At 28.9% G+C, this 14,323-nt stretch overlaps 2 protein-coding genes across 3 annotated transcripts; both read left to right on the top strand.

Annotated features, from left to right (window-relative positions):
• Nucleotides 1–2,881: 2,881 nt before the first annotated feature.
• Nucleotides 2,882–4,269, top strand: LOC114381384 (protein NRT1/ PTR FAMILY 5.6-like). The gene is made up of 2 exons (XM_028340627.1): nucleotides 2,882–3,412; nucleotides 3,868–4,269. The coding sequence occupies exons 1-2, from the start codon at nucleotides 3,183–3,185 to the stop codon at nucleotides 4,142–4,144; spliced, it is 507 nt and encodes a 168-aa protein (XP_028196428.1). The 5' UTR covers nucleotides 2,882–3,182; the 3' UTR covers nucleotides 4,145–4,269.
• Nucleotides 4,270–8,929: 4,660 nt separating this feature from the next.
• On the top strand, nucleotides 8,930–13,143 carry LOC114381382 (protein NRT1/ PTR FAMILY 5.6-like). Of its 2 annotated transcripts, none has more exons than XM_028340624.1 (4): nucleotides 8,930–9,401; nucleotides 9,786–10,003; nucleotides 11,041–11,588; nucleotides 12,142–13,143. In XM_028340624.1, exons 1-4 carry the CDS (start codon nucleotides 9,284–9,286, stop codon nucleotides 12,992–12,994), a joined length of 1,737 nt encoding a protein of 578 aa, XP_028196425.1. In that variant the 5' UTR covers nucleotides 8,930–9,283; the 3' UTR covers nucleotides 12,995–13,143. The 2 variants fall into 2 exon arrangements, with proteins under 2 accessions (XP_028196425.1, XP_028196424.1); XM_028340623.1 differs by having other exon boundaries at nucleotides 8,930–9,431.
• Nucleotides 13,144–14,323: the final 1,180 nt, after the last annotated feature.

Below are 14,323 nucleotides of genomic sequence, written 5' to 3'. Positions count from 1 at the left end.
AAAAAATAAGTTAATTGAATTTATGAAAAGAATATGATTTCAATTTGGAAGAAGAAAATACGGTCCATATATAATGGCATGAGAAAGAAAGAGGGGAATATCTTGTAAATCAAGCCATGATAATGATATTTTAATTCAACAAGGTGCAAAAGTCGCTGTGCAATTGAAGTTGTGAAGCACTAGTACTCCAAGGTTATACTTGCTTTAGTCATCCTGATTCTTCACAATTTACAAAGCCAAAAGTTTCATTGTTTGTAGATATGTACGGCCATTGATTGAAATCAGAAGTTAGTCTAACTATCTTCTCGTGTCTTTAGTGAATGTGTGTGGACTAGAGTTCAATGAAAATTATGAAATAAATTTTGAATATTTTTAATTTATAAATTTAATTTCAGTTAAAGATGATTTTAAAGTGAAATATCTTTTTTTTAAGTGTTAAATAACTTTTTAGTCTCTATGAATATTGAGTGTTGTGTTTTTCGTCTTTTTTTTTTCATCTCAAATATATATATATATATATATATATATATATATATATATATATATATATATATATATTTTATGGTTTGTGTTGTTAGGTTTTTCAGTCAAATTTAACCGAAAAAATGTAGGAACTAAAATTGAAAAATAAAAAATTATATGGACCAAAAAATGAGAAGATCGACTAAAACAAAAGCAATCAATATTAAGAGGACAAACACAAAAATAACCATATATTATAGGAATTAAACAATTATTAAGTCAAATTTTTATAAAAATTAAACCTCTCTAAACACTGTAAGTGCCCTAATGGATACCAGAAAAATCAAACTTGCAGCAAATGAACTAGTGGCCAACGCATTTAAACATTAGCTTAAACTAAAGTATCTTTAACTTCGCTTAGTCATAGCCTTTCAGCTTAGGGTCAGCTAAGACTGTTTTAGCTCGTCATTAGTCAAAACATTTTTAGCTCGATGTCAACTTTAGCTACAGAACATCTTCAATCAGCTTGACCTTGACAAAAGTATTTTTAACTCAACTTCATCTAGAGTATTTTCAACTTGATTTCAACAAGAGTAATTTCATATGGATGTCATGTTTTGCTCAACCTTAATTAGGACATTTTTACCTTGATTTTGGCTAGTGCATCTTTAACTTGCATTGACCTTGAGTGGGATATCTTTGACTTGACTTTGGCTAGAGTATATTTTCCTTGTTTTTGGATAAACTTTTTATCTTTAGCTCGACCTCATCTAACATATCTTCAATTTGATTTTGGCTAGAGTATCTTAAGTTTTTTTTTTTTTTTTTTACTCCGTTGGCTTTCTTTTTTATGTGAAACTTTTGGCCTTGTCGGCTATTTTGGCCTTGACTAAGTAGACTAGGGCTAAGTGCAGCGGGATACTCCGTTGGCTTTCTTGTTGGTCCCCTTACTTTTGGTTGTTTTTGTTTTGGTCCTTTCAATTTTTTAATCCCTATAATTATTTTAGTTAGATTTGACGAACAAACTTCACAGCAAGAATTATAATAACTGTCATGCACCGCCTTAGTACGTATCTTTGACTATTTTTTCAAGTTCAAACAAGTTAATAAAGAAGAACAAAGTACTAGTAGCATTTAATATTTAAGTCATTTCGCTATTTTTTACATTCTAGTCGTAAATGTGATCACTAACGAGGCCACACCAATATAACAGAATTCATCCACCGATTTCATTTGTCTGTATATGTGCACACAATAAAAAGGTGAAGAGACCATTTTAAACTACAACTTCAATTTGTAAGCATGAAGCAGGAAATGGAGAAGAGAAAGCAAGGGAAAAGTGAAGGAAATGAAAAACAGAAATGGGTGCATGATGCATCTGTGGATTATAAGGGCAGAGTTCCCATCCGTGCTTCCACCGGTACATGGCTTCGCCTTTTGTCATTGGTAAAATACTTATTTATGTATTTTTTTTATCAAAAAATATTAATTTATTAATTTTTGTAGAAATATCAATCGGGAGAGATTCAAATTCGTAAACTCTCTTCTCTCTTCTTTCTTTCTCCTTCTGTAACTATCATATCAATCTAATATCTCCGTTATATGTGTGTGTTTAATTTGAGCATAACTTGGTGATTCTATTTCAATTTGGAACAGCAATTGAATTTAGTGAGAGGATAACCCACTTTGGGATATCCAGTAATCTTATAATGTATCCGACTAGAGTGATGCATGAAGACCTAAAAACAGCAACCAATAATGTAAACTGCTGGAAAGGAGCGACAACCTTGTTGCCTCTAATTGGGGGATTTGTTGGTGATGCCTACACAGGTCGATTTCATATTGTCCTCTTTTCTTCCCTATTCATCTTACTTTTTGTCAGTGTTACATATGTGGTTTTACATGCAACTTCATAACGAGTGCTTTTACACTTCATATATACTGCATATCTTTGACATATCTCAGGCCACATAACAAATTTCAATTTCTTTGTTTATAAAATTAAATGCAAGCTCTGATATACAGTGGCGGATCAACTTGACCAAAAAATGTTTAAGGGACCCAATTATAATTATGATTATATCATATAAATTAAATGTGATTGTTTTTATAATATAATTTATTGTGGATGATGTTAAGTATTAAATTATATTATTCAAATATTAACGATTTTTTAATCATTTGTCTTTTATGGTATGAAAATATTTGTTTTTCTGCTATATTAATGACACTCAGTTTTTTTACGATTATTATACCTTTATTTGCTATTAAAAAAATATAAAAATACTTCTTTTTTTAAAAAAAATGTAATATAAATCAATTTTTTTTACAAAAAAAATAAATTTGAATGAGGATACATAAAATAATTAATTTTTTCTACGGATTTTTAAATAAATATAAGAAAATAATCATTTCTTTTCCAAATTGATAACACAATTTGTAGAAATTTTTTGTAAAGAAAATTCGAAAGATCTCAAAATTCATGAAAACATTATCATAAAAAGTCCACAAAGAAAATTCAAGTCATTGTTTTTCGTTAGCAATAAAATAATATAAAAGACATTGTAATAAATAATGATGAATTTAAAAAATAAAAAAAAATAGTTTTGGAGCAGATCAATTTGATGATGACCACTTTGAAGAAATAAAGATGTCTTTCTTCAACTGGTGGACCTTTACACTCAGCGTTGCATGGCTGCTAGCGACAACAGTGGTTGTTTATGCTGAGGACTTGTCTTATCCTCACTATTTTTAGGGCTGTAAATATCATTGCTTTCTATGTGGGTAAGCCTTTTTACAGGTACAGGAGACTACAAGGAAACCCTTTTATGCCAATTCTACAAGTCCTAATTGCAGCCATAAGAAAAAGGAATTTGCTTTGTCCTTCAAATCCTGCTTCAATGTCAGAGAATTTCCAAGGAAGGCTTCTAAGCCATACTAGCAGGCTGAGGTACATTACTTTTTTAGATATACATGCATAGAGTATGTTGTTATAATTCTGAATTATATTGTTAATTCAGTCAGTTCGAACAAAGATTACTTTCATTAAAAAATATATGTGATCTGGATTAAAAAAATAGTTTGCTTTTTTAGAAGAAAATATATTGGTTTCTGTAAATTTTCAAAATCCAATTTTAGTTCTTCTAACATTTTTTTTCTTTAAATTTTCATCTCTTTGATTTAAAATATTTAAAGTGTGCCAAAAAGGAGACAAGAATAATTTTTTATATATAGGAATATGAAATATAGTTAGTTTTTAGACTTATAGATTAAAGAGTAATACCTAAGTAAAACTGTTGGCATGACAAAAGAATGTAAATTAAGTTATTATTGTGGTAGTATATAATATTTTGTGTTTAAAATAGTTGAAGAAAGTTAACTTTAATAAATTCAATTAATGAATAGGTTTCTTGACAATGCTGCAATAGTTGAAGAAAATAATATTGAGCAGAAAGATAGTCAATGGCGATCAGCAACAGTGACAAGATTGGAAGAGACAAAGCTTATTCTAAACGTTATTCCCATATGGCTAACTTCATTAGTAGTTGGTGTATGCACAGCAAACCACACTATCAAACAAGCAGCTGCTATGAACTTAAAGATAAACAATAGCTTCAAAATCCCACCAGCTTCCATGGAGTCTGTTTCAGCTTTTGGCACCATAATATGTCCCAATATATGATAGAATTATAGTTCCAATTATGAGGAAAGTCATAGGTAATGAAAGAGGCATCAGCATATTTAGGAGGAATGGCATTGGCTTAACATTCTCAGTCATACTCATGATTGTTGCTGCCTTAGTAGAAAAAAAAGAGATTAAGAATGGTTGGACATGAATTCTTAACAGTTGGGGGAATTACTAGGCATGAAACTATGAGTGTGTTATGGTTGATACCCCAATACTTGATCCTTGGCATTGGAAATTCTTTTTCTCAAATTGGTTTGCGAGAGTATTTCTATGGTCAAGTTCTTGACTCAATGAGAAGCTTAGGAATGGCTTTGTATCTTAGTATGCTTGGAATATGATTCTTCTTAAGCAGCTTTCTAATAATAATTGTGGACCATGTCACAGCAGGGAAGAATGGCAAAGATTGGATTGCCGAGGATGTAAATTCAAGTCGTCTAGATAAGTATTATTCGATTTTGTCTGTCATAAATGCTTTAAATTTGTGTCTCTTCCTATTCTTGGCAAAGAGGTACACTTAAAAGACTGTACAGATCGAAGAAAGCTACGGAAATTGATGGTTGTAACAGTAATGAGGTGGACACAATATTAATGGCATGATGAGAGTGAATGTATCTCACTTGCTATATTTTCTGATTAATCAAATTGGTAATAAGTTGTTCCCCTTATATTTACTGAAATTTGTACTTCTGCATGAGAGGAACCATATATATATGAAAGTTTGTGTTGTACTTTTATCAATTGAATTTAGGGACATTAACTTTTAAATTTCATGCCCATTTTAATAGTTTGACTAATTAATTTAGTGGATTTTGTAATGTTAGAAATTTATTAAATAGGTACCAGAGTAAGTTTTTTTTTTTACAAAAATTATAAAACTAATTGCCAAGATAACTATATTAATTTGTACTAATTTCAGTTAGAACTTAGTTAATTTGGTACAAAAACATATTTTATTCATTAAATTAATAGGTAAAGATATTAATTAGCTGATTACTAATGTGTGCTACTTTTATTAAAAAAAATGGCAATTCAGAGACCACAATAGAGGCGAAAAAAGTAGCATTTTAATAAAAATATATGAATTTAGCAATTGAATCAAAGATCAAATTTTAATTTTTTGATAATTTAATTCAGCTATCTCAGACTGATTTTTTATTTTTAGTATTTTATTTCAGCCACCGAATTCACAACCATGTATTGGTTGCTATGTTGATTACCCACAACATGCACGACAAATATGATAGCAATGAGCTCATTTTCATCAGCGACCGAAATACACAGTCACAAATGGCTTAGCGCCTTGGGTTTATTTAGCGACCGACTTCATATGTCACTAAAACACATTTTCTCTTCTATTGTATATTGCTTTGCTGGAGAATAGAGTCGTAGAGAAGAAAAAAAGTTGTCAGAAAAGGAAGAGTCAAACAATCATAGAAAGAAAAAAGGGAAACAAAAGAGAGTTGCTAGAGAATAAGAACGGAAGGACAACAACGTGGAAAGTGAAATGAAGATGAAAAGGAGGCGGTATTTGAATTTGTGAAACTAAAAGAGAAAAAAAATGTTACTAAACAAATAAAAAATGAAAAGGATGCATTTAGCAATTTGGAAGAAGAACATGGGGAATCTCTTGTAAATCAAGACACGACATTTTAAATTTTTAATTCAATGAAGTGCAAAAGTCGCTATGTAATTGAAGTTGTGAAGCACTACACGTACTACTCCAAACTGGTTACTTGCTTTAGTCATCTGGCCCTTTACAATTTACAGAACCAGATGTTTGATTGAAATCAAAAGTTACTCCAACATATATAATTTAGTGTATGTGTGTGGACAAGAGAGTTCATAAATAAAATAAATTTTAAATATTTTCTATTTTAATTAAAAATGTTTTTAAAGTAAAATATCTTATGTTGTATTAATACTTATTGAAAAAAAGTACAGTTGGAAGAAATGGATTTCATTGCAGAAGCCACCTAAGCTTTGTTTGGCTTAGAATTATATATTTTGAAACTAAAATCCGGCTGGAGACCATTCATCAGCTTGAAAACGTACAAATAAGTTTAAACAGAAAAGATCCCATATTGTTTCTAACTTTCTATAATATTAAGGAGGTCTAACTCGATTTCTTAAATAGTAAATGTTATAAATCTGTTGGTATTTGAATTCAATTTCTATGAATATAAAAAACATTCAAGATACCTCAGATCATCCTTGAATTTGTTATATATACTAAGTACTCGTTATTTTAAATTACACAAAATTCATCATATAATAAATCACTGGATTATCTCTAATATTCATGGAAATGTAAATCAACAGATAATTGCTTTTTATGTTAAATTAATGAAAGTACTCATATTAATTGTTTTATTTGTTGTTGCTTTTTTATCCTCATTACTCAAAATTAACTTCATTTGTTTTTTAAAGCTACGGTAAATGAAATATTAAATACTTATAATATAAAACATTAAAATAATATCGAAGTTACACAAGAGAATATACGACAAATTAAGTTATAGCTTCAATCTTCAAAATAATTAAAAGGACATAAATAATTGCAATTAATATTCAGTTAAAAAAATTCAAAACTATATATAGTTATTAGGTATATATTTTTTTATAACATTTTATAAAAAAAATGATAAAACATAGATATTCTATTGCAGTGATTAATTATTGAATACAACTAATTTTTCTTCACTAACGAATCATCTTTGTTGAAAAATTTGACAAATCATTTTTTGTGGGATTTTTTTCCTTTTAATTATATTTTTTTTCATCTACAATATTTAAATTCAAGTCATTACTTAAGAGGATTAAACTCAGTATCACTCAAAACCTTTTTTGAATCATAACACTATACTATAGTAGTATATAAAAAATATATATAGTTTTTTTAAAAAATTATTCAAAATGTTAAATCTAGTTTCAAATAATACATAATTAATAAATTTATATAACTGAAATTTTTAAAAATGTTTTATAAATAAATTATATAATTTATTATTTAATATATATATTTCATAAAATAAATATAAACATATGGTAATCTTAATACCCATGTGGAGCACAATGTTATTACACTAGTATTATAGGTATTATTAACACTTATAAGGAAAAGACCGACTCTCCATTTTCTATAAAAAAAAAACAAAGAAAATGGAGATTATATAATTGTGTGTGGTTTTTAAGAATAAAATATCAAGAAAGAAATTGTAATTTACAGATACGATTATTGGAATAAAATAAACACAAAAATATGTATACCAAAATTCTCTATTTCTTTTATATATTTATTGATAACTGATAATTAATTTGTGTATATATTGATTGAATTCAACATTTGATTTGGTATATTACTTGAAATTTCCTTTTATTTAACATGAAAATTTACAAAACAGATAGATTTAGCAACCAAATTTTGTCACTGAAAAAATCAGTCGCAAATAGATACTGATTTAGCGACCGCGAGACTTTTGGTGCTTAGCTTTTAGTTTTGCAACCGCTTTATCTGTTGCTAAGTCTTTAAGTCTATAATCCGTCGCTGATATGTTTCCGGATGTAATTGATAAATTTGCCACTGACTATATCAGTCTCTAAAATATATAAGATTTTGCGACTGATTAATCGGTCTCTAAAGTGGGTGAGAATGAAACAATCAAAATCTTTCATCATTTTAATTGCATTTTTAGCTTCAACTTTTTAATTCTTGGAGAATTTTTTATTTGACACATTTTATCCTCAACTTCAAAGAAATTTGTAAATTTTATCTTGTCATTTATCCATGAATAAACACAAAAGTTGAGCATAAAATTTGATCAAAAAATAAAAAGTTAGGAGTAAAATTCACCAAAACACAAAAAAAATTAGGCGAAAATTTTGTCAATAAAATAAAAAATTATGGATAAAAAGTGCAATTACGTTAAGAGTAAAATGAAAAAAGATAAAATTCATAAGTTTCTTAAAAATTGAGGATAAAATAAATCAAATTAATTTATTGGACATAAAATTTGATAAAAAAAACATAGGAGTAAAAAGTACAATTAAATCTTTTTTATATTATTGTCTTGACTTTTAAGAAGACACAAAAAGTATAATCTAATTAAAAAAAGATTACATAAATTAAAGAAGGTTATCGGTTCAAATTCTCCATCAATCACTTTTGCATCATTTTCTAAATCATTTTTTAAGAAGGCTGAAATAATATCTAATTAAAAAAAGATTAAAATTGTACATTTTCAAATTGAAAGATCAAAATTGCAAAGACTTAATATGTAATGTGATTTTGGTTTCTGGTAAGTTAACATTTTTTTAATTTTAATTTATGTAAGTTTTTTTATTATTTTTAGTTCTTGTGATTAAGTTTGTATTTTTAAAATTTTGGTCCTTGTAATTTGTTTTGATGAGTTCTAGTTTTTATAAATTTGTATTTTTTTAAATTTTATATAATTCCTTTAATAAAATTCTACTTTTTTATTTTTAATCTTTATAAGTTTAGGCTTACAAAGATTAAAATTTTAAAAACATAGTTAGAGGAATTAAAATTAAAAAAAATGCAAATTTATAGAGACTACAAATGAATAAAATAAATTAGAAGGATAATAATTGAAGAAACACAAATTTATAGAGACTAAAAATAAATAAAAAAACTTACAAATATCAAAATTAAAAAATATTAACTTATAGGAACAAAAATATATTTAAACAAATTGTAAATTAAAAGTTACATTGGGACCAAAAATGCGTTGTTTTTTCGCTTGTATATAAGTCATGCTTGTATAGCCTATATATGATTGGTTAAGAAATTGCGCTTGAGAGATTTATTTGTGTGAAATAATGATATATTGAAATCATAAATTAGCCCGTAAAATTCTCAGTGAGAAATTAAGTAATTAACCATAATCGTAATGTTTGCAACGCCCTATTATCTTTCACTAGCATGCTCTGGTTCTATTCCAACAAGTTAACAAAGCATAACAAACTGAAGTAGCAATTAATTCTCTTCGCTATTTACATTTTAAATGTTACTTATAATGAGGCCACACTAACAATAGATTTCATCCACCCATTTCATTTGTCTATGTGACACACCATCAAAAGGTGAATAGCCTATTACACCTTCAATTTGTAAACATGGAGCAGGAAATGGAGAAGAGAAAGGGAGGTAGAATTGAAGAAAGTGATGAAGAGAAATGGGTGCATGATGCATCTGTGGATTACAAGGAAAGAGTCCCTCTCCGTGCTTCCACAGGTGTATGGAAAGCTTCACTTTTTGTCCTTGGTAACATAATTGTTTACTAGTTCTCTCTCTATATTATCGTCATTTTATTTCAATTCAAGTTTCCAACAACAACAAAAAACATGTCATTTCGTTTCATCAATTGGTTCATATATAGTTCATTTTTAACCTTTATTCATTCTCATAAAACAATTGAAATATGTTTAAGCATGCCAATTAACAAGTAACAAACTCTTGGGAACTTAATTGGAAGGTTTATATTATTATTGACTAGTGGCACTAGCCACACAAACAATTCAAGCGTCAAGTTTAGAAACCTGTTGTTAACAATAACAAAAAATATGAGAAAATGTGTTTAATATGTGCATTGGTGATTCTATTTCAATTTTTGAGCAGCAATTGCACTTAGTGAAAGGATAACCTACTTTGGGATATCAAGTAATCTTATCATGTATCTGACTCGAGTGATGCATGAAGACCTAAAAACAGCAACCAATAATGTAAACTGCTGGAAAGGAGCAACAACCTTGTTGCCTCTGATTGGGGGATTTCTTGGTGATGCCTACATCGGTCGATTTCGTATGGTCTTCTTTTCTTCCCTCGTATACTTCAAGGTATATTCATTTTTCTTTTTGTAATGTACTCCATATGTTTTTACATGCAACTTACTAACGAGTTCTTTTACACTTCATATATCCTGTCATTGATCAATTTGACATATCTCAGTGCATAACAAATTTCACTTTCTTTGTTTATATACATGAAATGCAAGCTCTTATTTCGTATCTTGAATATAAGTGAAGAAAAAATCAAATATGTTACTGCAAAATATAAATAAATTAAATCTTAATTAACTTCATCCTATTATTTAATAAAATAACTAATTGTAATTTTAGTTCTTCTTTATACCTGATTTTGGTTCTCATTTTTTCACCAGTCCTCGCATGTTAAAAATTTATATTTTTTATCAATATTTAATTTTGTATATGTGTTATTTATTATTTTAATAATTAAATTATTTCTTAATGATAACTTAAATGAATTTGTTAAATATAAAATTTAATTGGATTAAAATAAAATAAATAAAAAATATGTAAAATTGTCATTTAGACTAAAATTATGAATTTTATGAAAAGAGTAAACTAAAAAAAAAAACAAACTCATAGATCAAAATCACATATTAAAAATTAAAAGAGAACTAAAATTATAATTTAAAAAAAAAACTTAAAATGCTATTGATATCAAATTTCTAAAATGTTAAAAAAATATTTTTTTTTCCGATATGATTAATAGAATTAAGGCTTAAATTTTTTTTTGTTAGTATAATTTAGTATTTTTTTATTTTTGCAAAATTATTTTTTATTTTTAATTATTGTAAAAAAAATTGTCCTTATGACATTTAGATAAAGGAATTTCACTATTTAATGCGCTATATGAACAAAAAAACAAAATAAATATAACTTGGAATGATTAAAATTAAAAAAATTACCCAAATAAAAAAAATACTAAATTAGAAGGAATAAAAATATATTTAAATCTAAAATTAATTATGTTTATTAGTTAACATGATTTTTTTTTTCTAAAATTCGAGACAGGAAAGAATATATTGTTGCCATGGAAAATAAGCCCCATTTCTTGTTGTGTCAAGCAGGGATTAAGCATGTTGACCGTGTCTCAATTCATCCCAAATCTAAAGCCATGCCACAATGATATATGCGACCGACCAAGCAAGGCTCATAAATTGGTTTTCTTTCTTGCCCTTTACAGTATCGCCTTGGGTACTGGAGGATTCAGACCGTGCTTAGAAAGCTTTGGAGCAGATCAATTTGATGATGACCACTTTGATGAACGAAAGAAGAAGATGTCTTTCTTCAACTGGTGGAGCTTTACACTCAGTGTTTCTTCGATGCTAGCGACAACAGTTGTTGTTTATGTTCAGGACTTCGTTAGCTGGGGAGATGCTTGTCTCATCCTCACTATGTTCATGGCTCTCACTAGCATTGCTTTCTATGCGGGGATACCTTTTTACAGGTACAGAATGAAGCCAAAAGGAAACCCTTTCATGCCAATTCTCCAAGTCCTAATTGCAGCCATAAGGAAAAGGAATCTATCTTGTCCATCAAATCCTGCTTTATTATATGAAGTCCCAATGTCAGAGAATTCCCAAGGAAGGCTTCTAAGCCATACTAGAAGGCTCAGGTACATTACGTACCTTGTTAGAAATACATGCATAGAACATCTTATAATTCTGAATGATATTATTTTTTTTATCGATAAATTTAATTAATGATTAATATAATTAAATTTTGTTAATAGAAAAAATTAAATTCATAATTTTTTTTCTTTTTTTCTTGTTTCTTAATCATCTAATTAACTTTATATTTTCTTTGAATGATATTATTAATTAGTTTATTCCTATCATTTATATAATATTTTTTTTAGATTAAAGAGAGTAAAACCTAATTAAGTAAAATCTTTGACAAGAACCCATTAGGGTTGCCTTAATGGTGGGGATTTTGAGTACTATGGATAAGTTCCTTGGTTCTAATCACGTTGTTACTTTGTACACCAAAAAAGGTAAGAATGTGGACACCATCGACAAAATTATGTCAATTAATTTATTAATAGGGTAGTGTATAATATTGTGTTCGCTAATAGATGAAATAGTTGACGTGTTGAACATACCTATTAAAATTCATTAAAATTAATAGTAGTAGCCAGAGTAGTACTAATTAATTTAATTAATGAATAGGTTTCTTGACAAGGCTGCAATAGTTGAAGAGAAGTATACTGAACAGAAAGTCAGTCCATGGCGATTAGCAACAGTGACAAGAGTGGAGGAGACAAAGCTTATTCTAAACGTATTTCCCATATGGCTAACTTCATTAATGACTGGTGTATGCATAGCAAATGGCTCCACACTCTTTGTCAAACAAGCAGCTGCTATGAACTTAAAGATAAACAACAACTTCAAAATCCCACCAGCTTCTATGGCGTCCGTTTCTTCTATTTCCATCATAATATCTGTCCCAATATATGATAGGATTATTGTTCCAAATCTAAGGAAAGTCACAGGTAACGAAAGAGGCATCAGCATCCTTAGGAGGATTGGCATTGGCTTAGCATTCTCAGTCATAGTCATGGTTGTTGCTGCCTTCGTAGAAAATATGAGATTAAGAATGTCTGGTCATGAGAATTTGATGAGTGTGATGTGGTTGATACCCCAATACTTGATCCTTGGCATTGGAAATTCATTTTATTCAATTGGTTTGCAAGAGTTTTTCTATGATCAAGTTCCTGACTCAATGAGAAGCTTAGGAATGGCTTTGTATCTTAGTGTGCTTGGAATAGGATTCTTCTTAAGCAGCTTTCTAATAATAGTTGTGGACCATGTCACAGCAGGGAAGAATGGCAAAAGTTGGATTGCCGAGGATGTAAATTCAAGTCGTCTAGATAAGTTTTATTGGATGTTGGCTGTCATCAATGCTTTAAATTTCTGTCTCTTCCTATTCTTGACAAAGAGGCACACTTATAAGACCGTACAGAGGAAAGCTACGGAAATAGATGATGGTTGTCACAGTGATGGGGTGGATACAGTGGCATGATGAGAGTGACTGATGAGTACGCTTGCTATATTTTCTGCTTAATCAAACATGTAATATGTTGTTCTTGTAGTATTTTCTAAAGTTTGGATTGCTAAGTTTACATTGTGGGAGATTACTCTTGGCTTGCTATATATTTTTTTTGGAGTGTATCTCGATTAGAAACACAATGGAAACAAGTTTCCCCTGAATTGGAAAATTATTATTGTGATTTACTATTTTTAAGTTTCCTTTAAAGGATATTGATTAAAACAATTATTAATGATTAAACACTTAATTTAATAAATAATTAACTTGATAAGGGTCTGTTCTTGAATACAAGGTATAGGTATTTTTAGGAGTTAGGTTTTTTTGCTTGAAAATATATATAGAACTTGTTTTAGTAGAAAAATTCTCAAAAACTGTCAAAAGAACTTTAATTTTATCCTTATATATATCCAAACATGCTCTAAATATAAATGAGGTGAGAATAAAAAAAAAATTAACTAAAATCATCATACATATCCACAACACAAGGTTCAACATCAAAATACACATACAAAAGCAAAAATGCACAAGAAAATAGAAAAAGTATAAAATCATTGGCGAGTCTTTTTCCTCTTATATATGCATTTTGTTGATGCGTTTGTTTGTGCCTCCCTCAATACCTATTTTATATCCTCATAAACCTCAATGTAATGTTTTTCACAAATCTAACATGATATGAAGATTGTGAGTGATCCATTCAAATATTGACTAAAAAAAAGAATATAAATAAGTAGAATGCAATTGAAGAATGCATAGGGAGGAGATATAAAGATACACGCACAACAATCATATTGATTGTCTGCCTGGGTTTTTGTCTAGCTACCTACGACAGGGTGCTACACACGTATACTCAAAAGGCTTTTGGCTAGGGGAGTGATGTATGGATGGGGAGTAGGTGTGAAATCACTTCAAATAATCGTCAATTCACACCTATAAGGCACCCTCGAACACAAGTGGTCCACAAATTATAGTAGCAACGATGTAATCATGCTAATTAATGCTAATATTACTCATCAACTGCCTCAATAGAGTGCACACGCCCTATAATTTGATGAGTGAATTAAGGAATCCCCTAGACATGGCCAAACTAGCATAATACTCTATTAGATCGATAAGCACAAAAGTGAGTACCAAGTCAAAGGAAGCTAGAGAAGTGCAATATCTCATGAAGCACCAACACCTTTTTGTGATCCTGGAATGACATGCATCTAGACGAAGTCATCTAACTGGAAAGAGTCCAAGATCTCCCTCATCGCCTCATAATGTCCAAATCCCCTCAAAGGCTTCCATTTTCAAGCATAGGGT

The sequence above is a fragment of the Glycine soja genome, chromosome 13, assembly GCF_004193775.1.
Source record: "Glycine soja cultivar W05 chromosome 13, ASM419377v2, whole genome shotgun sequence".
Lineage (NCBI taxonomy): Eukaryota > Viridiplantae > Streptophyta > Magnoliopsida > Fabales > Fabaceae > Glycine > Glycine soja.
Note: the sequence above shows the minus strand (reverse complement) of the source record. Positions and strands in the feature narration are given on the sequence as shown.